Source organism: Centroberyx affinis, unplaced genomic scaffold, assembly GCF_046629955.1.
Source record: "Centroberyx affinis isolate AG114_WGS23_722 - 3 ecotype Tasmania unplaced genomic scaffold, CSIRO-AGI_Caff_v1 ptg001129l_1, whole genome shotgun sequence".
In the NCBI taxonomy this organism is placed as follows: Eukaryota; Metazoa; Chordata; class Actinopteri; order Beryciformes; family Berycidae; genus Centroberyx; species Centroberyx affinis.
The window spans coordinates 431,007-456,976 of record NW_027279668.1 but is presented as its reverse complement, the minus strand read 5'-3'; the positions used below and the strand labels follow the sequence as shown (position 1 = coordinate 456,976).

The window sequence follows — 25,970 nt, the reverse complement described above, 5'->3', positions numbered from 1 at the left end:
TGGAGGGGGGGTGTTGATTTTGCAGAAATCATGAAAAGGTGGGGCGCTTGTCACGAGCCCTGATTTCGAAGTTGGTGGAAAGGAAGGGGGAAGGGGCTGCGGCGGAGGGGTACAAAGAGCACATCCGATTTTTTTTTCCCCACTGCATTGATATTCATGAGAAAATCCACTGCGCAGGCTGCTTCTGCGAATTCACCACTTCTAATAACCCAGTGTGTATATTATAGGGTAGTCCTGCATCGTTACGAGGTCTGACGAAGAAGTGGTTTACACACAGGGCTCAATAGTAGTTAAAGTGGACTAGTTTTCTTAGCGGAGGTGCGGAGTTTTTGGTTCAGGATTGTTGTAGGGGGCTACTGAATGGGAGCAGTCACTGGATTCGTGTGATACCAACGCAAGCCGCCCAGACTACCTACTGCCCATCATATTTGACTTTTGGGGACGTTTAGGGCACATACAGTACAAGACCACATCTATTCCTCCTGCTGTCCCCTTCCCCTTTCCTTCCTTACGGATTCTTCAGACAGAGAAATCCTCAAGAAATGGCTCAGATTCTGCCGATACGATTTCAGGAACATCTGCAGGTAAGGAGACTCAAAATGCTCTAAAATTAATTCAAGATTATGTCTTTTGCGGAGCTCCTCGTCCTTGTCGGTCCACACAGACACAGCACATGTCGCATTTAAAAGGAATCTGAAATAGGGCTGCAGGGTGGTGCTCAATATAGCTACAGGCCTAGTTTTCTCCTGCCGGGCAGATGATGACTTGTAAAAATTGAACAGTCAGATCGTACACAGCTCTAATGCGGACCAATGTGAATACGCCGCAATTTCTTCAAGTGGAAAAACGCCGCTGTCATTTCCAATCTTGCCTTGGCGCCGGTGGAACTGCAGTGTTTTGACACTTTGTTGCAGACAACTGAGCTCAGCTGTTCGCGGTAACATTGTAACTGAAACCTGAATGACACTTGCATGTAGCTTTGTGGCTACCGTGTTACTGTCATGTTCTGCAGCAACATATTGTCACTTGTAACCTTCATAACAACATTGGCCCATGTGCCTCTACAAATACCCGGGTTCTCTGCACTGTCTGGTTTAGCATTTCAGTGTTTCAAAGCATCTGAGCAGCTTGAAAATCCCCAACATCAACATTATATAGTAGCAAAGGGCCTAGAGCCGTAGATTGGCAATCTCCACAGATATAGCCTGGGTGAAAACAGAATAGAGAATAGTCACCCTTTCACAATGTGTGTGCTGAATAAGGAAAACAGTAATTTGGGTGGCTGTGGTGGCATTTCTTCTTTGCTCTGGTTGGGAGAGCAGTGGACTTTGTTTAATAATCACTGTCCCATAGCAGCCCATGGCTATGGCTTGGGTGTCTTGCAGCCAAAGAGAAACTTTGTGACGCGTTTTGCCCCCCTCACCCTCCTCTGTAGCCTGTTGTTATGGTAACAGCAGGCAGTGAAATGGCCTTTCGCTAGAAAAAAGCGTTGAGCCCCCACCCCCCTCCCTGCTCCCTTCCTCTGGCCAGTAGCCCCACTTCCTCAGCCAAAGATCCTTTATCCACTAAACTGTGCCAGCCAAGACAGCTTGCTACCAGGCTCATCTCTTCCCTGACAGGCTGGTACACTACTGCACCTGATGGAGGGTAGTGCAGTGCCTGGCAACTTCTGGGTTATTGGCTCAAATTGCTTTCGACTGCGCATACATTTCACTTATAGGTCTGCTTAAAAAAACTTGCCTTTGGACATTGATGAGCAACAGACTGCTCTTCGTTCCACCACTACCGTGAAATCACGGTTGCCCTAGTCGTATCCCCCTGTGAATCTAGGTGGCTCCAGCAGAGTGAAAAATGCTTGGAATTTGCAAACCCAGGACTTTGGGCCTCAAGTTGTTTAGCTTTTTTCTTGGCCTGGTATTTACAGCTCTCTCCCTGCAGTCTGGGCCGGGGTTCAGGACTGTTACCAGCTGGAACCGGCAACACAGACCCAGGTCCTGGTTTAGGTAGTGTGTGCTAAAGGGTGGACTGTAGCTCAGTTTGGTAAACTAGCCCTTGTATGAGACAACCTCGAGTTTGTTCCAAAAGCCTCGGCTGTTCCATTCAAAAGCAATTCTAGCTATATTAGCTGATTAATTCAATTGATAACATTCAATTGATGGTGTGGTCCTTGGCTCGTGAAACACTACTGCAATGTTTAATGCGGACATGGAGAATGAACTGTGGATCTCACAGCTATTGTTCTAGCTGTGGGAGAAACGATACTAGTCATTTTCTCACTCCACACCAGTAGCTATACATGGCCTGCCCACCTTACACTGTCATTAACGCTAAGCTGTGTGTAAAGTTACTCTCCATTGTTATTCTTTGTTTTCTTTGCTTACTTATCTTGGTCTGGTTTATGATCCCAAGTCGAGGCTGTATGTGAGCAGGTCAGAGTGTGTAATTATTTGACTAAATGGATTAGCGCTCAATGCCCTAGTTTGTACTTGGATGTGTGGAGCAGAATCTAGGCTACATCGCTGTGGTCTCAAAACTGTGGTTAGGTTCCCTGGATCATGTTGGTGCCAAGATGAAGGCAGACCAGGACAGATAATGGTTAGTTGAATTATGAAAGTGATGATGTGAGACTCATTTGCAGCTTGCATGGCTTTGCTACTGTGCTGGCTGTGCAACGGCCTATTCAGTGGCTTGTCTAAGTGCAAAAATGTCCTGCAGCTCCAAAGCTCATGAACGTTGTCCTGTCAAGTTAGGTTAGAGGAGTCCAACCTGCTACATTGCGGTTACTTGCAGTGTTCGGCAGTGTCCTGCCTCTGTATTGATGAAATGATGGCATCATGTCAAACCAACGGATGCAATAGACGGATGAGGTAAGCAGGCCCATTTAAGCCTAGCAAATCACATCAGGATAGGAAGCAGGACGGGGAAGTGATTTCATCACTTTCAGTTGAACAGAACACATCTGTGATTGCGACAGCGCCTGATGAGGACTTTGATGAGCGCCTGTCTTCAGTCATCAAAACTCAATCATGAATCTAGACTGCATGGCTACAAAAGTCATTCACATAGAGGGGACGCAATTTTGTGTTGCATGCACGTCAAAAATACTACTCATGACTCGCACACCTACTCTTTATTATTACATTATGGCTATGGTAATGGTGATTACCTATTCTAATGTAACAATATATAATACCTCCAGTGCAAGCTGTGGTTTTGCATGTTCAGCCCTACAGAATATAACTAGTAACACTTCAGGTCTGTTTGCTACATTCCTCAGTTTTAATTGTGTTTGTGTAACCCACATTTCTCCTCAGGGACCCAAACCCCTCTGCTGTAAAATAGCACAACGTGTCAGTGCCTCAGCAACGCATCCACCCAATCCATGACTCACCAACTGCCCTCAAGTTGTATCACCAGTGATTTTCTGCTGCCTGTCTTATTGTTAGTAATGTTTATATATTGCTGGTGTAAGCTTAATCTTAGCTGTACTACGGGTTACTGCTTAGGGGAGAGAAGTTATAGCATGGAGACTGTGTGTGTGTCTGTGAGGATCTGTTAGTTAGCGGGTTGCTGGAGACAGTAGGTTGTGGTAGAAGTGTGATTTAGTCTGGAATGTTCTACTAAGAAGGGGGTGGGGGGGTATTCTTCCGGTGAGTCAGTCGCCCCACCCCAACCCGTAGACTGCCCAAGGCCTGTGTTACTGGAACTGTACTGTACAGACATGGGTTTTCCCTGGCTCTCCTTCCTCCTCCTTCATTTTTCAGGTACATCTATCACTCTTGCTTTCCGTACACTCCCTTTGCTGGCTGTCTTCTGACACCCCCCGCTTTTTAGTACAATGCCAGACGGTGTCTTGACTCCCATCCTTATCTTTCCCTCTGCTATCTTTATTGTGGTTTTCCTCCCCTCTCCTCCCAGAGATAGTTCTGGCAGTCTGAAGAGATGCAGCATATGGCTGTAATCCTGCCTCAGGTCTTCTCTGTGCCCTTTTTCAAGTCTCGCTCTCATACTTCCCCCCCATAACTTCACATAGACTTGACTGTCTGTATGGAGAACTCACAATCTGACCCTTTTCCAGTGAACATGGGTGGGATGCAATGTCATTATGGATATGATTCATTATGGACATTTCACTCGCTAGACCACAACTTCTCTATATGATCTTTGTAACCCACTGCCCAATTTTACCAGACTACATCCTTCCTGTTTTGTAGATGACTAAAATGATTTGAAGGGCTCAGCAGTCAGAATCGGCTCTCCTGCGCTACAAGCCAATGGGCAGATAGTACAGTCCTTGTGATTAGTGTAAGGATTCCTTTCCGCTTGCCTCAGACTGCATAATACAGTCAGCTATTCCCAGCTCAGTCGTCAGAGTGAGGCTGCGTGTTTTGATCTGCCCTCTCAGTTCGCAATTAGGTTGACGATGTACAGAGCTATTCCTCTGTTCACTGCCCATTAACCAAGATGGACATTCGTTAGTTCTACCAAGATGTGACATAGGGGAAGTTAACATCAACTCAGTCTTACTTAGTGCATCGTCAGGTCTTGGGGCTTCTTCTCATTAGGAAAGTAAATATGCTGAATAATGAATAGGGTTTGCTGATGGTGCTTTACTGAAGATTCAGATTTGAATTAATTCTTGGTTTGAGCAGGTCGCTACTGGGGAATCTCTTTGGTGTTTGTCTCAGACCTGTTTTTGCTAGATGATTTAGTAAACCTTAGACCTTTTCTTACAGCTGGCTGCCTACATAGCTGAGAGAGTGTCAGGTCAGGATTTGATCACAGGCTTTGCTGAAATACAGTAATGCTATACTATTCCAGTATTATTGAAGTTGTGATGATGGTTATTGCATTGCAATAAAAAACATTTTCTGTCATCAAACATGGCTCTTAAAAAGCTTCAGTAAATGCAGGAGATTATTACCAGCTATAATAAGAGTGTAAAATAAAGCTCTCTTGAGTTAATATCCTGTTGTCTGCTGTGTGCCCACGCTTGTTCCCTGGCTGTATGTTCCACCAAACCTCCTGTCTGGAAAACAACCTTCAAGAATATCCCTGGAAAATTGGAACAGAACTGTTGCTATTTTAATAGAAACACAGTTTGGGTCGGCTTCTTACGGTTTCCCCCTTCGAGGCAAATGTCAGCTACTGCCATGTTTATTTTCCCACTGCATTTTTAGTTTTTGTATGACTCCTTCAAAGGTCTCAACTCCTTCAAGTTGGGATATTCCACTACTAACTGAATTTTATTTTTAGCCCAAGTGTAGGCGGCTATAGGCCCACTATTGTGCAGTAGTCCTTTCCGATGATTATGTTAAAGGTTGTCATTGTTGCCGCTTGTGTTCTTTGATGTTTCCAGTTGCAGAACCTGGGGGTGAACCCAGCCAACATTGGGTTCAGCTACCTGACCATGGAGTCGGACAAGTTCATCTGCATCAGAGAGAAGGTGGGCGAGCAGAACCAGGTGGTGATTGTAGACATGTCTGACCCCACCAACCCGATCAGAAGACCGATCTCTGCCGACAGTGCCATCATGAACCCCGCCAGCAAGGTCATTGCCCTTAAAGGTAGAGTGTGTATGGTGAGACGACACAACCTCACAGTCAATACCGTGCTGTTGTGAGGAAAAACAGTTCGCTGCTGTGATTATTAGTTTTACGGCAAGAGCTGTGGCATTATTGTTGTTTAACTTCTCGGACAACAACCTAATAGAATGATGTCTGCTTCAGAGTGCATGGCATTCACACTGTTGTTTATTTGTCTCTAGTTTTAACAAATCTAGTCATCTAGTGTTGCTGCAGGAATGCCATGGTCATGAGATGACTAATGCTCTGTCAACGCTATAAATATGTAGAGTGCACTCAGTTCTATTGCTGGAATGTGCTAAATTGGTCGTGCAATCGATTTTCTGCCACTGAATCTGGCCCTTAGAGCACAAACACAAGCGCTGATCAGGATGATTTGGCTATAACACTTTTCTCTCTCTCTCTATTTCTCTCTCTTTCTCTCTCTCTCTCTCTCTCTCTCTCCCACGTTTTGAGGATAATGTGCCCCTGCTCTTTCTTTCCCTATGGTTTCTCTCTCCTTGTCTTCTCACGTTCTGATTGACACTTTGCTTTTTCTCCCTTGCTTTCTTTCCTTTCTCAGACGGTGAGTTGCTTTCTGTCTGTCTGCCCGTCTGGCACTCTGTTGTGATGATACAGTAGCCATGTCTCTCTCATAAAAGCTTCCCCCATACCCCTCTCAAATACTATTCTGACCAGTAGCCAATCAGAAGACAGACAATTGTTTGGATATGTTTTCCACTGCAGACACATTCCCAGTAGCTGGTCTCAATTTCACACGCCAACTCCACCACAATATAACCTGCTGCTGCATATACTTTTATGAGAACTATACATGTGTTAGCATGAGTTGCTGTATGCTGGTAGAGTATATGTGTGGTATGCATCATCAGATATCACATACTGAAAAAAGGTTGGGGCACTGTGTGTTTCTGTATTTGCACTCCTGTGTGAGCGTGTGCCAGACAGTCATATCCATGTCTAGATCTCTCCTTGCAGCATATAAGGTATGCCATACATGTATCATTATATCTGTGTGTGTGTGTGTGTGTGTGTGTGTGTGTGGGTGGTGGTCCACAAAAAAGGTCTATGGTCTAACAGCACTATGCACCTGAATCACCATTATCTCACCTGTTTTTTCCTCTTTAATCTAGTTTTATGTTCAAATCAAGTTCCTTACTGGTCATGTAGGCCTAACAAAATAATACACATACCACAGGAACATTGCCATGGTTTCATGCCATAGTTACCAGTAGTATCCACAATTTTAACTAGTCATTATAACCTTGTTAAAACTTCCTTCTGGCTTTCCAGTGATCAGTTGCACTTGGGAAGGGGAAGACAGATAAATATGTAAACATTGTTACTCCCTGTCATGAAACACTTTGAATCTAGGCTGTGGTTACATGGTTTATTGGGAGGGACTGTTAGCCATATGCCTTGTTGCTCAGTGTGCTCAGATTTGAAACTTGAAATGTTACTAGTTGCTAGCTGTCTGTCTGACTTGATCATACTTTACCTTTTTACCTCCACCCCCCCTCAGCTGCCAAGACACTGCAGATCTTCAACATTGAGATGAAGAGTAAGATGAAGGCTCACACCATGACAGAGGAGGTCATGTTCTGGAAGTGGATATCGGTTAACACGGTCGCCCTGGTGACCGATACAGCCGTCTTTCACTGGAGCATGGAGGGAGATTCCCAGCCTGCCAAAGTATTCGATCGGCACGCCAGTCTGGCGGGATGTCAGATCATCAACTACAGAACTGACGAACAACAGAAGTGGTTACTGCTGATAGGGATTTCTGCACAGGTATGAAAACACACATACACTCATTCCTCCTAGAGTACATGTGTGGACATAAAAATCTCTCTGAGATGAAGTAGCATGGATTATCTACTCTCTGGTCCCTCATCTACACTGTCTCACCTTTAATTTCTCTGTTTCTTCTGTCTGTCCTGCAGCAAAATCGTGTGGTTGGGGCAATGCAGCTGTATTCTGTGGACAGGAAGGTATCCCAGCCCATCGAGGGCCACGCTGCAGCCTTTGGGGAGTTTAAGGTGGAGGGAAATGCCAAACCCTCCACCCTCTTCTGCTTTGCTGTGCGCTCTCAGGCTGGGGGAAAGGTGAGGGCTCTAGATAATATGCAGGGACTTCATGTGCAATCTACCTTAATGTATTGGTTCTACTCTCTAAAACAAAGGGAAAGCAGTTCTTTGGCTAGGATCATAGGGGGAACCAGTCTTGGTGTTTCATTCCTAGTCATTTTAGGGTGTTTTGTGGTGCTATGTAGAACCTCTTTACTAAAATGTTTTTATATAGCTCCAAAAATTTTACCAAGAAAGGTTCTACACCACCAAAATGAGCTCCCCAATGTTTTCAGCCAAAGAACCTCAGAGTAATCATATATTTTGTAGACTATGCATGGACTCTCCTCTGCTTTCTTTCATTCTTTCACATTCATGTTTGCCTTGCTTTAGTTGCCTGCCTACCTCAGTTATTTCTTCACATGTATGATGACTTTTCGCGTTCCAGTTGCATATCATTGAGGTTGGTCAGCCAGCTGCAGGAAACCAGCCATTTGCTAAGAAAGCAGTGGATGTGTTCTTCCCTCCAGAGGCCCAGACAGACTTCCCTGTAGCCATGCAGGTAAGAAAGGAAACATAATACTCATTCGTTCTGGGTAGAGTAAGTATGACTGACGTGTGTTTAATTCTGTCTCTAATCTTTCTCCTCAGATTGGGACTAAGCACGGTGTAATATACTTGATCACAAAGTACGGCTACATCCACCTGTATGACCTGGAGTCTGGAGTGTGTATCTACATGAACCGGATCAGTGCAGAAACCATCTTTGTAACTTCCCCTCATGAACCCACCTCTGGAATTATTGGGGTCAACAAGAAGGGACAGGTGAGAAACTGGCCTTAAAGGGGCATTAAGTAATTTCTGACTTTTATCAACCTCTACTGGAATTGCAACAACATGAACAACAGGTCTTTGCTGCAGCTTACGGTATCCTGCAATGGACAGAAATGCAAAAGTTACATTTTCACGATAGTACGAGTAAGGCAGCTAATTAGAGCAGATATCCAACAGAAATGTCAAGAGAAGAGGTAATATATCACGAAGCACAATAATACTGCTTTGTAGTTTGCTTTTCTCGCTTGAGAAGGAATGGGTTGCAGCACCGGTCACTTGTTCGTAGCCCTGTCCTCCATTTCTGAGCAGTTGAAATGCAGTGTGTGTGTGTGTGTGTGTGTGTGTTTCCAAAACACATTATGGGCTGGAAAATGAGTTTTTGAAAGCCTAGCAAAGTAATCGTTTAGTCACTGGTGTTGATCAACAACCCTTTTAAAAACCCTGCAGATATATTATGGTCATTATGTGTAAGAGGACAGTAAAAATCTTGCTTAATGTACCTTTAAAGTACTATGAAGGGCCTAGTGCTGCTAGACAGTCTCTCTAAAATGCAGCTGTTGATGCTGTCTTGTTAAAATGTCCTCCTTTCATGGTTGCTTTACATTACTCCTTTAAGTGCCTTGTATGTGCAGTATATCTGTATCTATCCTCTCTTTCTCCTTCTAGGTGTTATCAGTGTGTGTTGAAGAGGAGAATATTGTGAACTATGCCACCAACGTCCTACAAAACCCTGACCTGGGCTTGAGGATGGCTGTGAGGTCAAACCTAGCTGGGGCTGAGGAGCTTTTCGCCAGGAAGTTCAACACTCTGTTTGCCCAGGGAAGTTATTCAGAGGCTGCTAAGGTTGCTGCCTCGGCACCTAAGGTACGGCGATATCATTATAAGGATAATTCCAGCCATGGTGAGTGTTAAGCTCATTTTCCAGAGTGCCCTCTCTCTCTCTTATGAAATTCCTGTGTTTTCTTGTGTGGTAACCTGTAGCTAGCTTTTCTTATAGTGGGTAAGAAACATACTTTTAGTTATCATTAGGTCCAACTGATTTGTATGTCTACATTTTTCTTTGCCTACTTCCTTGTTCCAATGTTTACATTTTCAGCTAAAGTTTGTCCAATGAGGGCTTTTTGAATGCACATATTAATTAAAAAATGTTCAAATCTGTTGAATAGGAATTGGATAGGAACTTTTTCATTCACCAAATAAAGTTTTTTTATGCTTAGTTAAAATTTTTAGACTCTGTATTTGGTTTTGATATCGTTTGGAGTTGAATGAAAGCAAATCTAGAAGTAGGGAAATAAGTTGCATGATAACTGTTTCTCTGACAGCTTGTGAAAATCCACAGGAACTTTTAGAAAGAAGAGAAGGCACACTGGAAAATGGGTTTAATATTGACTGTGGGCAGAATTGTTCTTTAATAACCATCACATACTAGTTCAGAAGATTCAACGAAATTCCCCTCTTTTTCCGCTCCCTTGTTTTTTTCTTTACCCATAATTCCTCCACTGTCCCCACTCCTCATCCTCCCTCCAGGGTATCCTGCGGACGGCGGAGACCATCCGTAAGTTCCAGAGTGTGCCGGCCCAGCCGGGCCAGGCCTCTCCCCTGTTGCAGTACTTTGGTATTCTGCTGGACCAGGGCCAACTCAACAAGTTTGAGTCTCTGGAGCTGTGCAGGCCCGTCCTCCAGCAGGGCCGCAAGCAGCTGCTGGAGAAGTGGCTGAAGGAGGACAAGGTAGGACTGGAGTACTGGGACAATTGATCAGCTTGGGCTGATCAATAAGATATACAGCAGAACCTAATTTCTTAGTGATTTAGATACTGGTACACTAGAACAGTGGTTCTCAAACCTTTTGGCTTGTGAACCCTTAAAATTAAGCAATGCCTTCTCGCGACCCCTGTCACAGGCTGCATATGCAGGGTAGTGAACAGCTCACCCAAAAAATGATTTTCCCTTTTCAGGCAGTTTCATTTGATCAGCAGAGGAGGCCTAGAGGCTGAAAACTATTCAGTATTTCACAAGCAAAAAGCAAATCTAAAGAAAAATCTAAAAAATTACACATAATAATACATTTGTATAGGATAAATATGTTTTTTCCCATCCCATAATCCATTTTACGACCCCCCAAAACTATCTCACGACCCCCTGGGTGGTCCCAATCCCCAGTTTGAGAACCACTGCACTAGAAGATGGAAGCAACATGGGTTGTTTACATATATTTGGCATCGCCCAAGGATATGAAAGGCCTAGCCCCTGAACTGTGCATGTTTATAGTGTAGAATCACCTGCACATTGATGTCTTCTGTGATTGTATATGATTGATTCCTACACATTGATGACTGATGATTGATGACACATTGATGTGCGCTGACTGATTGTATCTCTGTTGTAGCTGGAGTGCTCAGAGGAGCTGGGAGACCTGGTGAAGGCTTCTGACCCCACCCTGGCCCTTAGTGTGTATCTCAGAGCCAACGTCCCCAACAAGGTCATCCAGTGCTTTGCTGAGACCGGCCAGTTCCAGAAGATAGTGCTGTATGCCAAAAAGGTAACAAGAGAGCTCCGAAGCCTTTCCCTTTCCCTTATTTGCTTGGTAACTATGCATGGAAAAACTGACTCAAATTTATTCACTGCATATGTGACCCAGCATGGAAAAACAGCGACATTGTGGGAGAATGTTTTTTTTTGTTTGTTTGTTTTTCATAGATTTTTTTATAGCTTCATCCAGAGTTTAAAGTTGTACAGAACATAATATATGTCTATAAATTACTTTGTTTGAATCATTAATTATTGAATCAAAAAGTCAAAAACATTTTGATCTACCTTCTTTTTGTAGGTGGGCTACACCCCAGACTGGGTGTTTTTGCTGAGGAATGTGATGCGCGTCAGTCCAGACCAAGGACTGCAGTTTGCCCAGATGCTGGTCCAGGATGAGGAGCCGCTGGCTAACATCAACCAGGTAACACACACACCAACATGACCATCTTAGCCACTTTCTAGCTCTGATACACGCAGTTACTACACATGCCTTCCATTTCAACACACACACACACACAAAAACACACAATGTGCCCAGTGAGGGAGCCTCCCTCTGTGCTATTCCAGATGTGCCAGCAATGCCAGGAATTCACCGAGTCAGTGACCCCCTCCTCCTTTTAAGGCCACATCATCCCTTCTCCTCAGTCTTGATCTCAACCAGGAAACTTGACTTGATGCTTCTCTAAGCTAAGCAGCCGGCCCTGTTTCAGCTGTGGCCTTCCCACGTGTCGTTAAACACAGAAAGCAGGAACATCTGGCCGACAGGCCTGTGATTCTTAATAGCGTGTGAATAGAGCACTTTATAGGACCGTATATGCTGACTCAGTATGGTTCACAGAAAATAGGAATAAAAAAATCTAACATTTCTCCTCGCTGTGTGCTCTCTCTTCATCCCCCTCCCTTGCTCTCTTTCTCTCTCCTGATTGGTAGATTGTGGATGTGTTCATGGAGGGCAATCTGATCCAGCAGTGTACCTCCTTCCTATTGGATGCTTTAAAGAACAACCGCCCAGCCGAGGGACACTTACAGACACGCCTGCTTGAGATGAACCTCATACATGCTCCCCAGGTACAATGGACATTCAAACTAATGTGACTGCCGTGACTATAAGAGCAGCTACAGCTCTGCTCTTATTAAACATGTTCTCTGTGTGTGTGTGTGTGTGTGTGTGTGTGTGTGTGTTTGTGTGTGTGTGTGTACACTTTGTTAGGTAGCAGATGCGATCCTGGGGAACCAGATGTTCACCCACTATGACCGTGCCCACGTAGCTCAGCTGTGTGAGAAGGCAGGTCTGCTGCAGAGAGCTCTCGAACACTACACCGACCTGTACGATATCAAGCGAGCTGTGGTGCACACACATCTGCTCAACCCCGAGGTATGCGTGTCGATGTGCGTTCACGCTTGTGGATGTCATTCTCCTGGCAGCAGCCATCTTTTTATTCTTTGTTAATGATGTGTGAAAGTGCCTATTGACCTTCCCCTCCCCCCCTTGCTCTCTCCCTTTCTCCCTGTCTCACTCCTTTGGCCTCACTATTTTTCACCGATTCTTTCTTTAGTGGCTGGTGAACTTCTTTGGGTCTTTGTCAGTCGAGGACTCGGTCGAGTGCCTGAGGGCCATGCTGTCCGCTAACATCAGGCAGAACCTGCAGCTGTGTGTCCAGGTAGCATCTAAGTATCATGAGCAGCTGGGGACTCAGACACTGGTGGAGCTCTTTGAGTCCTTCAAGAGTTACGAGGGTAGGTCACACATGAGGGGAAAGGGTGTGCTTGCAGTTGGTCTTTGGTTTTAGGGTTTGGGTCTTGGGTTGACTTTTGTGCTTTGAAATGGGCCATGGGTCGTGTTCATTCGGACTCAAACGAGAGAGTGTATTAAATGAGTGATTTCCTATTTTGTGCAGGCTGTATGTGATAATGAACTGACAGAGCTGACTTTCACGCTGTTTCTCCCCCCCCTGCCATCTCCATTCAAGGCTTGTTTTACTTCCTCGGGTCGATTGTGAATTTCAGCCAGGAGCCTGACGTTCATTTTAAGTACATCCAGGCTGCCTGTAAGACCGGCCAGATCAAAGAGGTGGAGCGAATCTGCAGAGAGAGCAACTGCTACGACCCAGAGAGAGTTAAAAACTTCCTCAAGGTGAAAAGTTCCCCCAATGCCATTGAATTAATGATTGATTTTTTCAATCAATATCAACTTTGTGATGTGTTGCCTTTCATATAGTTTAATCACAAAACACTACATTACATAAGGGTATAATGAATGAGTCTACAACGTAATCACCATCCAGTCAACACTAGAACCTCATGTGTTTCTTCTCCAATTAGGAGGCCAAGCTTACTGACCAGCTCCCCCTGATCATTGTGTGCGATCGCTTTGACTTCGTCCATGACCTGGTGCTCTACCTCTACCGCAACAGTCTACAGAAGTACATCGAAATCTATGTACAGAAAGTAAGATCAAGACTACTTCTGATACTTCTCTGATAACATTGCTTCTCTGGGTATTGTGTCATATCTACTGCCAGGCTGTCTCTCCTCATTTGAGCTGCTTCTTGCCATTTTTTCCAATTTATTTGAAATTTGTCACACTTGTTTCTAGGTGAACCCCAGTCGTTTACCAGTGGTGATAGGTGGTCTGTTGGATGTGGACTGTGCTGAGGACGTCATTAAGAACCTGATCATGGTGGTGAGAGGGCAGTTTTCCACTGATGAGCTGGTGGAAGAAGTGGAGAAGAGGAACAGGTACTTTATGACTAACTCATGAATGGGCTGCACTATTTCCGGTCAGCCTGCACACCTTATCCTGTGTACTTCAATGGATGCAACATGTCATTAACACCAGCAGGGTTAGGGGGTTCATTTCTGGGGCCACCTATGCTAAACATTTATTCCTTCATGGTAATGTAAAGCGCATTAGATAAAAGCATCTTCCAAATGGTGTATGTTATGTAGTGAGGCTGTTATACCAAAACAGGCTGTTTTCACCATTTCTTCTCAGATTAAAGCTTTTATTGCCGTGGCTGGAGTCCCGTATCCATGAGGGTTGCGAGGAGCCTGCCACCCACAATGCACTGGCCAAGATCTACATTGACAGCAACAACACACCTGAGCGCTTCCTGAAGGAGAACCCGTTCTACGACAGCGCTGTGGTCGGACGCTACTGTGAGAAGAGAGACCCCCACCTGGCCTGTGTGGCTTATGAGAGAGGCCAGTGTGACCTGGACCTCATCAAAGTGTGTAGTTTAATTTACGTTGCATAACATTTAGATGATGATTTGCATAATCCTAGACAAAAGGTTTTTATGCTGTTGCTGATATGTCATTATCACTGATTCTGAGTCTCGGGTGTGTTCATCACTACGTTTCATTTCGGATGCAGGTGTGCAATGAGAACTCCTTGTTCAAGAGCGAAGCTCGCTACCTGGTACGACGGAAAGATCCAGAACTGTGGGCGAATGTGTTGGAGGAGAACAACCCCTACAGAAGACAACTCATCGACCAGGTCAGGTTTTCTCCAGCTCCCCTCCTTAGTGATGCAGGCAGTGACCGGGTGTTAATTTACAAATGTTTATTCTTGTTTACTCCTTATTTTATTCCATCTCAGGTGGTGCAGACAGCTCTGTCTGAGACCCAGGACCCAGAGGAAGTGTCAGTCACAGTCAAGGCCTTCATGACAGCAGACCTGCCCAACGAGCTGATTGAATTGCTGGAGAAGATTGTACTCGATAACTCTGTCTTCAGCGAGCACAGGTACCACAAACTCATAGCTGGCCTTGACAGGCATCTGACTCTTTCAGCAGTATCAGCAATGGAATAATTGAGCTACAGCCCTCTCTCTTTTTTCAAATCACCTTTCTGTACTCTGTATTCCCCCAGAAACCTCCAGAACCTGCTGATTTTGACAGCCATCAAGGCGGACCGCACTCGCGTGATGGAGTACATCAACAGGCTAGACAACTATGATGCTCCAGATATTGCTAACATTGCTATCAGCAATGAGCTCTTTGAGGAGGCTTTTGCCATTTTCAAGAAGTTTGATGTCAACACCTCAGCCATACAGGTAAAATGGATGTGTTACCAGTAAAGGCTTATTTATACTTCTGCGTCGAAGTGTTGCTGTAGCTACGCCGTAGGTCTTAGCTTACTTGCACCTCTCCAAAAATGCTATTGTGCATAGGGCAACGCAAGACCGCATGAACTGTGATTTGCACGTTTCATATTTTCTCCTACCTGTATCTGGTTAGTTGAGGAGGTTCACAAATATGTTAATTTGTACGACACCTCATCCCCAAATTATAAAGATTACTAGATGTCACTGAATTTGTGGCAAGAAATATCCCAGAACATGAGTTTCAGAGAACACTACTACCTCTGTTGTTATTACTTCCATGTTGACAAAGCACAACACTGCCATCTAGTGTTTCGGTCTTCTATGCACAGAATCACCAATGTAGGACTATAAAGGCTCACACCACTGTAGACACCTACGGCGCCACAAACGACGACACTATGACGCAGAACTATAAAACAGCCTTTAGTGAAATGCTTCAGGTTACTCACGCTTTAGTGGATATTGGATATAAACTGTAAATTAGAATCGATAAAATTGACTTTTATTCCTGGTGTATTATCACTCCACTGTAAGTACGACAGATGATATAATGCAGCTCTCCCTTCCTCTCCATTCTCCAGGTATTGATAGAGCACATAGGGAACTTAGACCGGGCCTATGAGTTTGCCGAGCGCTGCAACGAGCCTGCGGTGTGGAGCCAGCTGGCCAGAGCTCAGCTCCAAAGAGACCTTGTCAAGGAGGCCATTGACTCCTATATTAAAGCTGATGACCCCTCAGCATACATGGAGGTGGTCAATGCAGCCAGCAAGAACAGTAAGGCTTTGCTTTCCGGTATAACTCTACTGCACACCAAATGGTTATATTGATTCTATCAGAATCAGGGATTTCATTTCTTGTGTGATTGATCTGAGTTGAACTATTGTTATTTTGCAGATAATTGGGAAGACTTGGTTAAGTTCCTCCAGATGGCTCGAAAGAAAGCCAGGGAGTCTTATGTGGAGACGGAGCTGATCTTTGCTTTAGCCAAGACAAACCGTCTGGCTGAGCTGGAAGAGTTTGTCAGTGGGCCCAACAATGCTCACATACAGCAGGTAAGAAAAAGCATCGCAGCTGCAGTGTTACGTTAAGAGGATTATGTTGAGCTCTAGCAAAATGTGCATTTTGTTTGCCTTTGTTAAGATGCTGAATAATCACTAGTAGCTGCATATACATCTGTTTTCTCTCTCTCTCCCTCCAGGTGGGAGACAGGTGTTATGAGGAGGGTATGTACGAAGCGGCCAAGCTCTTGTATAACAATGTGTCCAACTTTGCTCGCCTGGCATCCACGCTGGTCCACCTGGGAGAGTACCAGGCAGCTGTTGACAGCGCCAGGAAAGCCAACAGCACACGGACATGGAAGGAGGTATACTACCTGCTGCTGTACTTTTTATTTCTAAGTGTTATTTCTAAGTTTAACAGGGAGCATGTGCACTGAAACATTATCTTCCAAGATGTCTGATGTATTGTACATTGTACACCTGCAGTCTGGGCAGGTGACCAAAAGTACAATATACATACAAATCTTACAAAATAGAATGACGTACACTACAACAAACATTATAAAATGACAAGGCAGTGTATATAAAACCACAGGAAATTTACAACATAACTTACTGATAGTGAGTCTAATCCATTAAAATTCATATGAAATGATTACACTTATTGTGTGCATGATTGGTTTGTTATTAACCATATTTTAGCATCACTGAGAAAGTGTATAGATCTGAGGATTTTTTTTATGAGAAGGCAGTGATTTTTTTTTTGTTTTTTAGTTGCCTTTATGTAGAAAGCTGACTATTCAATCATTACTGATTGGTGAATATTGTTATCAGGGGGCTTCATCATTCATTATCCTATTTTGCATCAGCTCTTTTCCTTCTACTTGGATAATTCTCCTCTCTTCCCCTTTGGCCATCAGGTGTGTTTTGCATGTGTGGATGGCGAGGAGTTTCGTCTGGCACAGATCTGTGGCCTTCACATAGTGATCCATGCTGATGAGCTGGAGGACCTGATCAGCTACTACCAGGACCGAGGATACTTTGAGGAGCTCATCGCTTTGCTGGAGGCCGCCCTGGGCCTGGAGAGGGCCCACATGGGCATGTTCACCGAGCTGGCCATCCTCTACTCAAAGTTCAAACCCCAGAAGATGAGGGAGCACCTGGAGCTCTTCTGGTCCAGAGTCAACATCCCAAAGGTACGGTGTGTGTGTGTTTGTTTGTGTCTGTGTGTGTGTCTGTGTATTTCCAAACAAGTATTTTTTTGTGTGTTTTCTTGATCATACTGAAAATGTACTGACATATCGCTGTTATTGTGTGAACCTGATTTTCATGTTTTCACTTTAATTAAGGATTAGACTCTAGGTGTTGAAAAAATTCTCTCACCTCTTGGGCATATGAAACCCTTTCAAAACCTATTGGATCATCTTAAAAATGCATTGTGATCAAGCTAAAAATAAGGCTGTTGAGGTTTTCACCCAACAGCAATGATATGCAACATTCAGAGTTTTCACGGGCCCTAGCAATCATTGAAAGTTTCTGGACTCAGCTCTCTGGACCTCAGGATCAACACTTCACATCCTGAGGAAGAGCTTGTGTTGGATATTTGCATTGATATAGCAGTACTGTGATTTCTTGACTTGACAGGATCATGAGTAATAAATGAGACCCCTGTAATTTTGACCAGTGTCCTGTCTTACCCCAAAACATACATTTTAAGTCTTTGCATTTCACCAAACAAGACTTTGAAAATCATTGAAAGGTTCATGAATTTGATATCCAAATGGCTGCGGGAACCTTGAACGTTGCTCTGTTTCCTATGTTTTGCCCATCAGGTGCTACGTGCAGCGGAGCAGTCTCACTTATGGGCGGAGCTGGTTTTCCTTTATGATAAATATGAGGAGTACGACAACGCTGTCATCACGATGATGTCACATCCGACGGATGCATGGAAAGAGGGACAGTTCAAAGACATTATTGCTAAGGTAACCTATAGGCTCCTATTTAAAGGTTCAAGGTGTGGCTGAAGTATCTTCTTTTCAAACACCTTCACTTCTGGTGATGTTTATGTGTGTTTCTCTCCTCAGGTTGCCAATGTAGAGTTGTACTATAAAGCCCTTTCCTTCTATCTGGAGTATAAGCCTCTGCTACTGAATGACCTGCTGACCATTCTGTCCCCGCGGTTAGACCACAGCCGAGCCGTCACCTTTTTCTCCAAGGTAATTATTAGGTCATCTCAACTGCTGTTTTTCTTTTCAGTTGGTATACAGCGCAAAATAGTGTTGAGATGACATGGTTTGTTTGTTTGACCAGGTTGACCAGCTGAAGTTGGTTAAGCCTTACCTGCGGTCTGTCCAGAGTCACAACAACAAGGGAGTCAATGAAGCTCTCAACAACCTGCTGACAGAGGAGGAAGACTATCAGGTCTGTCAGTCACTCTTTTACTGATGTTAATCATGTTGTAGATGTTTAAAATGATAAATGTTACTCTGTTAATCAGTTGAAACTCATGGACCTGGCTTCTGCCGTCACTAGGGGGCACTACTGAGGGCCAACTACAAGGGCCTAGTTGCACCAAGAAGCATTTTGGGTTGAGGTATAATTTTTTTTTACTGTGTGTGTGTCCATAGGGCCTGAGAGCGTCCATCGATGCGTATGACAACTTCGACACTATTGGTCTGGCACAGAGATTAGAGAAACATGAACTGATCGAGTTCAGACGCATTGCTGCCTACCTGTACAAGGGAAACAACCGCTGGAGACAGAGTGTAGAGCTCTGCAAGAAGGACAAACTCTACAAGGTAGAAAATTTAACCTTCACAGACAATATTTGAGAAAACAAGCGCTTTTCAATTCTCAAGTACCTCCTTGCTCCCATAGATGGCACTGTTTGTTTTAACTTACTGTTTGTCTTGAGATAGTAATGTGGGCCAGCTCACTGCTCCTCACCAGTAGCCCATCTCTCCTCTTAAACACGATTGTTTAGACGACATCTATAACCAGTCTTGCATGTAGTCCTCCATGTTTCTCATAATCAGTCAAGTGCGTGTTTGTGGCTCTCCCAGGATGCTATGCTGTATGCTGCGGAGTCGAAGGATGCTGAGCTGGCAGAGACTCTGCTCCAGTGGTTCCTGGAGGAAGGCAGGAAGGAGTGCTTCGCTGCCTGCCTGTTCGCCTCCTATGACCTGCTGCACCCCGATGTGGTGCTGGAGCTGGCCTGGAGACACAACATCATGGACTTTGCCATGCCGTACTTCATCCAGGTCATGAGAGAGTGTCTCAGCAAGGTTAGTGCTCCACTACAAAACAATGCAGACAGTTTACTATTGTGATTTTCAGTTACTGGTAAAACATGTTTTTGAAATTAAGTTTATTAATTAGTGGACATATTTTTCAGAAAATAGAATAGTCCTTGTAGACTGCATTTTCCCTTTGAACTAAATTGGTTTATTTTTCTCAGATGATTAATTTCCTGTAGATTGCCTGTCCCTACAGGTGAAAGGTGGACAGTAGTCCTTGATGCTATCTCTGGAGGTATTGAAAAATGGGCTTTAGAGAACACATATTTTACTACTGAAAAAGGGTGGCATTCCCCCTTTAAGTGATGGTAGTTTTTCCTGTTTATCAGTGACATTGAACTCCCTCCAAAACATGGTTGTCATGATTTCCTATAATGTTGCCCTGCAGCCATGTGAGATCATGTGAGGTCATCTCTGTGGGTTCTTTTCCAGGTTGATGAGTTTGCAGAGAAGGTGACGGTCTCTGGCCTTCTTTTTATTTTCTCTTTTGTGTTCTGTCTGTTTTTGTTGTAACTTATCCCTTAGGTTTCTGATGTAGGAACCTAGCATGGACTGTAGACTAGAGTATGGCCTAACTAGCCCTAGTCCTGGAGAGCTGTACTGTGTGCAGGCTTTTGTTCTGGCTCAGCAACACAACACATTCTAGATAAATGTACTTGTGCGTTTGTGTAAGCAGTATTTAAATTACTCTCCTGGGGGAACCTCTTTTCCTTGTGGGTATCGGTTAATGAAATTTCCATTTGCAAATTGTGACATGACTCACTGTCAGATGAGACACACATGCTTGATTAACAGAAAAAATTAAGCATAGCCCAATTGAAATTAAGCAGTTAATACTTTCTATGAAGGCAGTGTTTCTTAACTAGTGGTGTGTGCCCCCTAGGGGAGGCACCAGAGAACTGCAGGGGGTGCAACAAGACGGGTGGGAAAATGGAGTGGAACCAACTTCATGAAAAAATACAAATCTGTTGTATTTGGCCCAAGCACCATTGTCTATTGAATGTCAGTGTAAACACACATAGCAGCAGGCTAAACAAATAAATGGCTCAGTTTGAGCTTAAGTTGCATTGTTTATTTGTTTTTTCTGACCTATTTATTGTAACTACAGTATAATAAGTTAGTATTACGACTTAGGGGGTGAAATGCTCAAAGAACCACTGTATGAAGGAATATGTAGGCTTTTTGGCTATCTGTTAACAATGGAAATACAACTAGCTACAGGAATGACTTTTGTGTAAATGTGCAACAACTGAGGAAGTGCACTGCTGACATGAGACCCTGGATGCACTTGAAATGGCTCACCATGTACACTAGGCAGGAAGGCTGATTGCAGCCTGATAGTGATTATTGGAAGGCCCTAGCTTCCCTTCCAGCTCCGCAGCATTATGTGATTCTTGCTGATGATTGATGGTTGAATTGAAACATGGGCTCCTCTGACTATTAGATTTTCACTGTATCCAGGAGGTAGTGTGGTCTAAAATAGGAGATTTGAACCCGCTGAGACCCCCGTAATGCAAACACTGTGTTGATGGCTGGAACCAAAGCCTGTGCACTATACAGCTCCTCAGGACCAGGATTAGTCTAACCAGGCCTAACTCTTACCTCTCTCCTCTCGCCTCTAACTCTTCTCTCTTGGGGCTGCATCTAGTGTTATGTGGCATTTTTTTATCTCTCTCTGATCTCGTCATTTTCATCTGTGCTGCTCCAAAATCCAAGACCAAAGACAAAGGGAATGCATCCCCAGGTTGCTAACTCCAGGTTAACAAGTGATAGTCTAAAATTGTTATGCGATACATCAGCACAACCACTGACTTCAAGGGCTCTGGGCTCCCCTCATTACTCTCCCTGTGGAGCTTCTTTCAATTTATTAGTTATAGTTATTGATTTTTTTTCCAGAGACCAGCCACTCTGGTCCATAAATCACTGTTAAACTGCTGGAGATCAAACCTAGCAGCCAGTCACTGCAGCCCTTTAGGAAACAAAATACTGACTCCTTTTTAATTCCCTGTAGTTTAACACCTAGCAAGAGACGGCAGCACTGTCACACAAGACGTCTCTCGAAGCCACGGCCCCCGTCTTACAGTAGGCAGTCAAACAGGCAGCATACCCCAGTGACGTCTTGCAGTATATACTATAATCATATCAATTTTTTTTATACTTGCATTGTACTAGTCCATATATACAATAAGGAATTCTTACCATTCACACACTGTATTTTGTAGTCATGTACAGAAAACTGCTTTATAGTTATTGTTATTTTTTGGGGTCTTTTACCAGACAGGTTATTTTTTGTCTTGGAATTCTACATTTAAAAAATCTAAATGAATTGAGTTGAACCATTGTTCACATAATCGAACCTGACTTACATCAGAAACCTTGCTAACTTTTGTTTAGCCTTTTGTATTTAGCTGACTACGTAGCTGAAGCACAATGCCTGAGCATTTCTCTGCACCTAGCAACTAGCAAAATCTGCACTAGAGCCAACTCACCACAAATATGTCTGGCAAGGATGATTGTAACACATGAGTTAATCATTTGTAGCTTGCTTTTAACCCTGCAGAATACCCTCAGTGAAACTTTGTTAGGAGGGCCTGCTTACAGCCATGAATGGGAAGCATGTGTAAGCTGTGACTGTCATTTACTGATATGGGACTGCGACTGTGAATGGCTGAAAATGTAGCATCAGCATATAGGCATGTACAGCTTCTCCTTCACTGAACACACAATTAAATATTTCTTTAACCTACAACCCCTTCCTGCTTTTAATTGTGCATAGACAATTAACTTAACCTGGCCTCTCACCTGTACTGGAAACTGTAGTAGAAATTCTCACCAAACCTGCATGGCATCTTCTTTTAGGTAACCTCAGCATAGATGCACCGTGAAATATGTGTAGTATTGTACTTCACAAGTGGACTTTGTAATGTATATGTAGTGTGACAAGTCTTGTGTGTGTACTATTAATGTATTAATGTATCAATATTTACTTAAGACTTGATACTACAGTACTTTGCCGTAGTTATACAAAACACAGACTTGGAGTTTATGGTCTACTGTAGTACATCAAATAAGACATTTCTTGTTGTATTTGTCATAAAAAACTGAAAAAGGCACATCACTGCGAATTATAGATTGTAGGTGTCCAGCAAAAATCTTGCATCTCAAATATTACAATTTTTATTTATGGTTGACATTGTCCTCCACATGTAGGAAAAGACTTATGTCCATGTGACCAAGCTAAACTTTGGAATATGCATTTAAAAAACAAAACACACAAACATCAATTGGAAAATCATCCAGTCATTTCCAGCAGGTCCCGACAAGCTGAGTTGTTGGAGTTACAAGGTTTCTGCAGGATACCTACAATGTATTAGAGCAGCCGTTTGTTGCATTCTGTAGTGTGTGAGTAATCCGCCTCTGATCTCTCCTCTTGTCTTCATTGCCCTCAGGTGGACAAACTGGAGGAGTCCGAAAGCCAAAGGAAAACTGAAGAGGAGGTGACGGAGCCTCAGCCGATAGTGTTTGGTAGGTTTACTGACAGTAGATCACCCAGAGCGACAGACGCTTCTGGTGGGTAAATTGAAGAGAAAACAGGGCGAGTTGGACCATTTATCTGTCTCTGGCCAACTGTTTGTTCATTATATACACACAATACCTCAGAAACCACTGGCCCAATTGTGGCAAAACATGGGTGAATAGTGTCTGTTGCTGTTGAAATCCAGCATTTACCAAGTTTACACTGGTCTAAGGGGGCTGTATAGCACTGTAATGAAAATAACAATAGCGATTCAACCTATATACAGTTCATGAAAGCTTTTACATGCTGTTCTACAAATCTGGTGTAGGGTAGCTGTTTCCTAGTGTTTTTATGAATATTTGAGGATTGTTTTCCTATCGCTTGCTTTTCAAATGGTAAAACGTTTCAAAAACATTTCACGGGATTGCAAAGACTGAACGTAGCCTTCCTTGTTCCTACCTAGTTGCCCCGTAATGAACTGAGATCACACTTGTTTGTGATCTTGTTATCTCAAGCCATAATCATCCATTGATTCAACAAGGAAGTTGTCAGGCTATATATTGTCATTGATTCTACAAGGAACTTGTCAGGCTATATATTGTCATTAAGTTCATTTCCTTTTTGGCACACCACCAGGAAAAATCCTCTGGTGCACAGGAAGCGATGTGTTTTACATTAGTGGAAGCAGCAACAGCTGTTTGTTTGGAATACATAGAAGAACTAAGTAGTTAGCATGAGCAGCGGTAGCATGAAAAGACAAAGAAAAGAGTGCCACCTACAGAAACTCAAACTTCACCAACAGAAAATCCAAGGAAATAAAGGTCACAGTACTGGACACACTGTTTGATTGACAGGTGATCTCTGGGAAGTGCAGTGCAGAAACACCACGGCAATCTCATTGATTATCATTTTAATGAATTGACAAAGAGGCTACTACAACAACGTCATGATTCACATGTCAACTGTAGGTGTGTTTAATTGGGTTTTTGTAAAACACAACTTTAACACGATATCTGTGTGTGTATGCGTGTGTGAGAGCAGGTCAACAGCTGATGCTGACTGCCGGTCCGGCTCCAGTGGCTCCCCAGCCGGCGTACCCAGGCTACGGCTACACCGCCCCGGGATACCCTGCTCAGCCCGCGTACGGTTTCAACATGTAGGCCTGATCCCCTTGAATCCCCCCCCCCCCCCCCCCCCCCCACACACCCTGGACCTGAACCACACCCAATCTTGCTGCTCTGGGTCACAACCAGCCCATCTACAGAACGGAGACCCCTGAACGCCTCACCACCACCACCACACCCGGCTGTCATTCCCAAGGAGATGGATCCCAGCCCCGTTCATAGAAACTGCTACTCATTCTCTCTCCTTCCTCTGCACCCAGTTTCTCTCCTCTTCAATAGAGAAGGATGGCATCAAGGCTGTTGGACCCCCCCCCACCCCCACCCAGACGATAATAACTACATCACCTAATGACACAGCATGAAGTCGCCTCTCAGCTCCTAGAGGAAATAATATACCGAGGATAACATTAGCAACATTAAACCACTCACTATCCAGCTATCCCGTCGCTCTTCCATGTAGACTGTATTAACCATAGAGCAGCTCTTGATGATCATTGTTTTGTTTTTTTCCTAGAGATACAGCACTGATGAGGGAGAGACTTTGTTACTGAGGAGTCGAGGGGAGGGGGAGCACAGGACAGGACAGGCGTCTCCCCCTCCCTCCAGAAGCACTGCTAAGGCCTTATACTTAGAGGAGGTGGCAAACCTGGGTCATTATTCATGTTTATTTTCACAACTGTCTCGTGCTCCGATTATAAGACAGTTAACTGTGCAATAGTTCTGTTTGTCCTTTGCAACAGGTACGAAGTGTTCTGAACAAGGCAATGCTGTATACGGACTAAGAACACTTGTTTCTGAGGTTACGGTACTGTCTACGTGTGTGTGTGTGTGTGTGTGTGTGTGTGTGTGTGTGTGCCTGTGCCTGTGCATGTGTGTGTGTGCGTAGCCTCTCAAGCCTTCGAGGGATTCGTCACCAAACCAAGAGACACTCAATGAAACCCCACCCTCCCCTGCCCCTCCCCGATATGCCCCTCCCCCTGTGCAGCCGTAACCTTTTGCCGAGTCAGAGTGGATGCCGTTATCAGTCAACTGTTCACCTCTACGATCCTGGAAGTCTGGAGTTTCACAATGATTGTGACAAAAAGGACAAAAGAGGAGGTGAAATCTAAAAAAAAAAAAGAAAAAGAAAATGCTATGTGCTGTTGTCTGTGCATGTGCTGCCAAAATATAATGCTGCAACCAGGAGCACAATTTTCATGTTACACTCGAGTATATCAAGTATTACTAATGTTGTGTCAAAAATCAAGTGATGTACTTTGGAAACCTTTACTTTCTCACCCAACTAACGAGAATGGTGATGAAGCTCCAATAGCAAACAGACTGAGGAGATGAAATGTAGGGGAACATAGCTCACATGCTTACATCCTGGTGCCAGTGGTTCAAAAAAATAATCATTATTGTACTGAAAGCAGTGTATAATTTAAAGATATATTGAAATACCTAACTAATCAAAGAAGTCAAATATTATGGAATACCGTACCATATGTATTGTCTATAGTGTATTGTTGTAGTCTTAAAAAGCATAATGATTTTTGTAAGAAAAGGACAAAATACAAAAACAGCAGGATAATAAACGGCAAGCTCTGTGGCGAAGGCTGCTCAAAAGTGGTGACAGTTTAGTAGATTGTTTACTTCCTGTTGAAGCAGCCAATGAGAAGGTCCCAAGAGAGCATTTTTGTGGGTATGCTGTCCTCCAGTTCTGTATTATACACTGAGCTCTGCCCCACTATTGTGTCAACTTTGGATTTGTCGAGAGGAAAAGCAAAACCCTAGCTGCACACAAGCACTCCCTTTATCTGCACAAGTCATGCATACGGAAAGAGAAATAAAGTTTACACACAGTGTCGTCTGTGGAGTTTGTTCATTCGTTCACATCAGGAGAGAGCAGCCTCTCTGGAGGATTTGGCCTCTTT

At 43.9% G+C, this 25,970-nt stretch overlaps 1 protein-coding gene across 3 annotated transcripts; it reads left to right on the top strand.

Annotated features, from left to right (window-relative positions):
* The first annotated feature begins 422 nt into the window (after positions 1-422).
* Positions 423-25,892, top strand: cltcl1 (clathrin, heavy chain-like 1). 3 transcript variants are annotated; one of them, XM_071523896.1, is made up of 31 exons: positions 423-584; positions 5,360-5,567; positions 7,108-7,376; positions 7,529-7,690; positions 8,100-8,213; positions 8,303-8,476; positions 9,152-9,349; positions 10,013-10,213; positions 10,872-11,024; positions 11,313-11,435; positions 11,945-12,082; positions 12,225-12,389; positions 12,571-12,751; positions 12,985-13,148; positions 13,337-13,462; positions 13,611-13,753; positions 14,010-14,244; positions 14,391-14,513; positions 14,616-14,761; positions 14,888-15,071; positions 15,704-15,896; positions 16,017-16,174; positions 16,321-16,485; positions 17,041-17,316; positions 17,953-18,102; positions 18,205-18,336; positions 18,431-18,541; positions 18,748-18,918; positions 19,183-19,404; positions 22,866-22,941; positions 23,975-25,892. In XM_071523896.1, the coding sequence occupies exons 1-31, from the start codon at positions 543-545 to the stop codon at positions 24,091-24,093; spliced, it is 5,022 nt and encodes a 1,673-aa protein (XP_071379997.1). In that variant the 5' UTR covers positions 423-542; the 3' UTR covers positions 24,094-25,892. The 3 variants fall into 3 exon arrangements, with proteins under 3 accessions (XP_071379997.1, XP_071379999.1, XP_071379998.1); XM_071523898.1 differs by having other exon boundaries at positions 23,972-25,892; XM_071523897.1 differs by having other exon boundaries at positions 5,360-5,576.
* Positions 25,893-25,970: the final 78 nt, after the last annotated feature.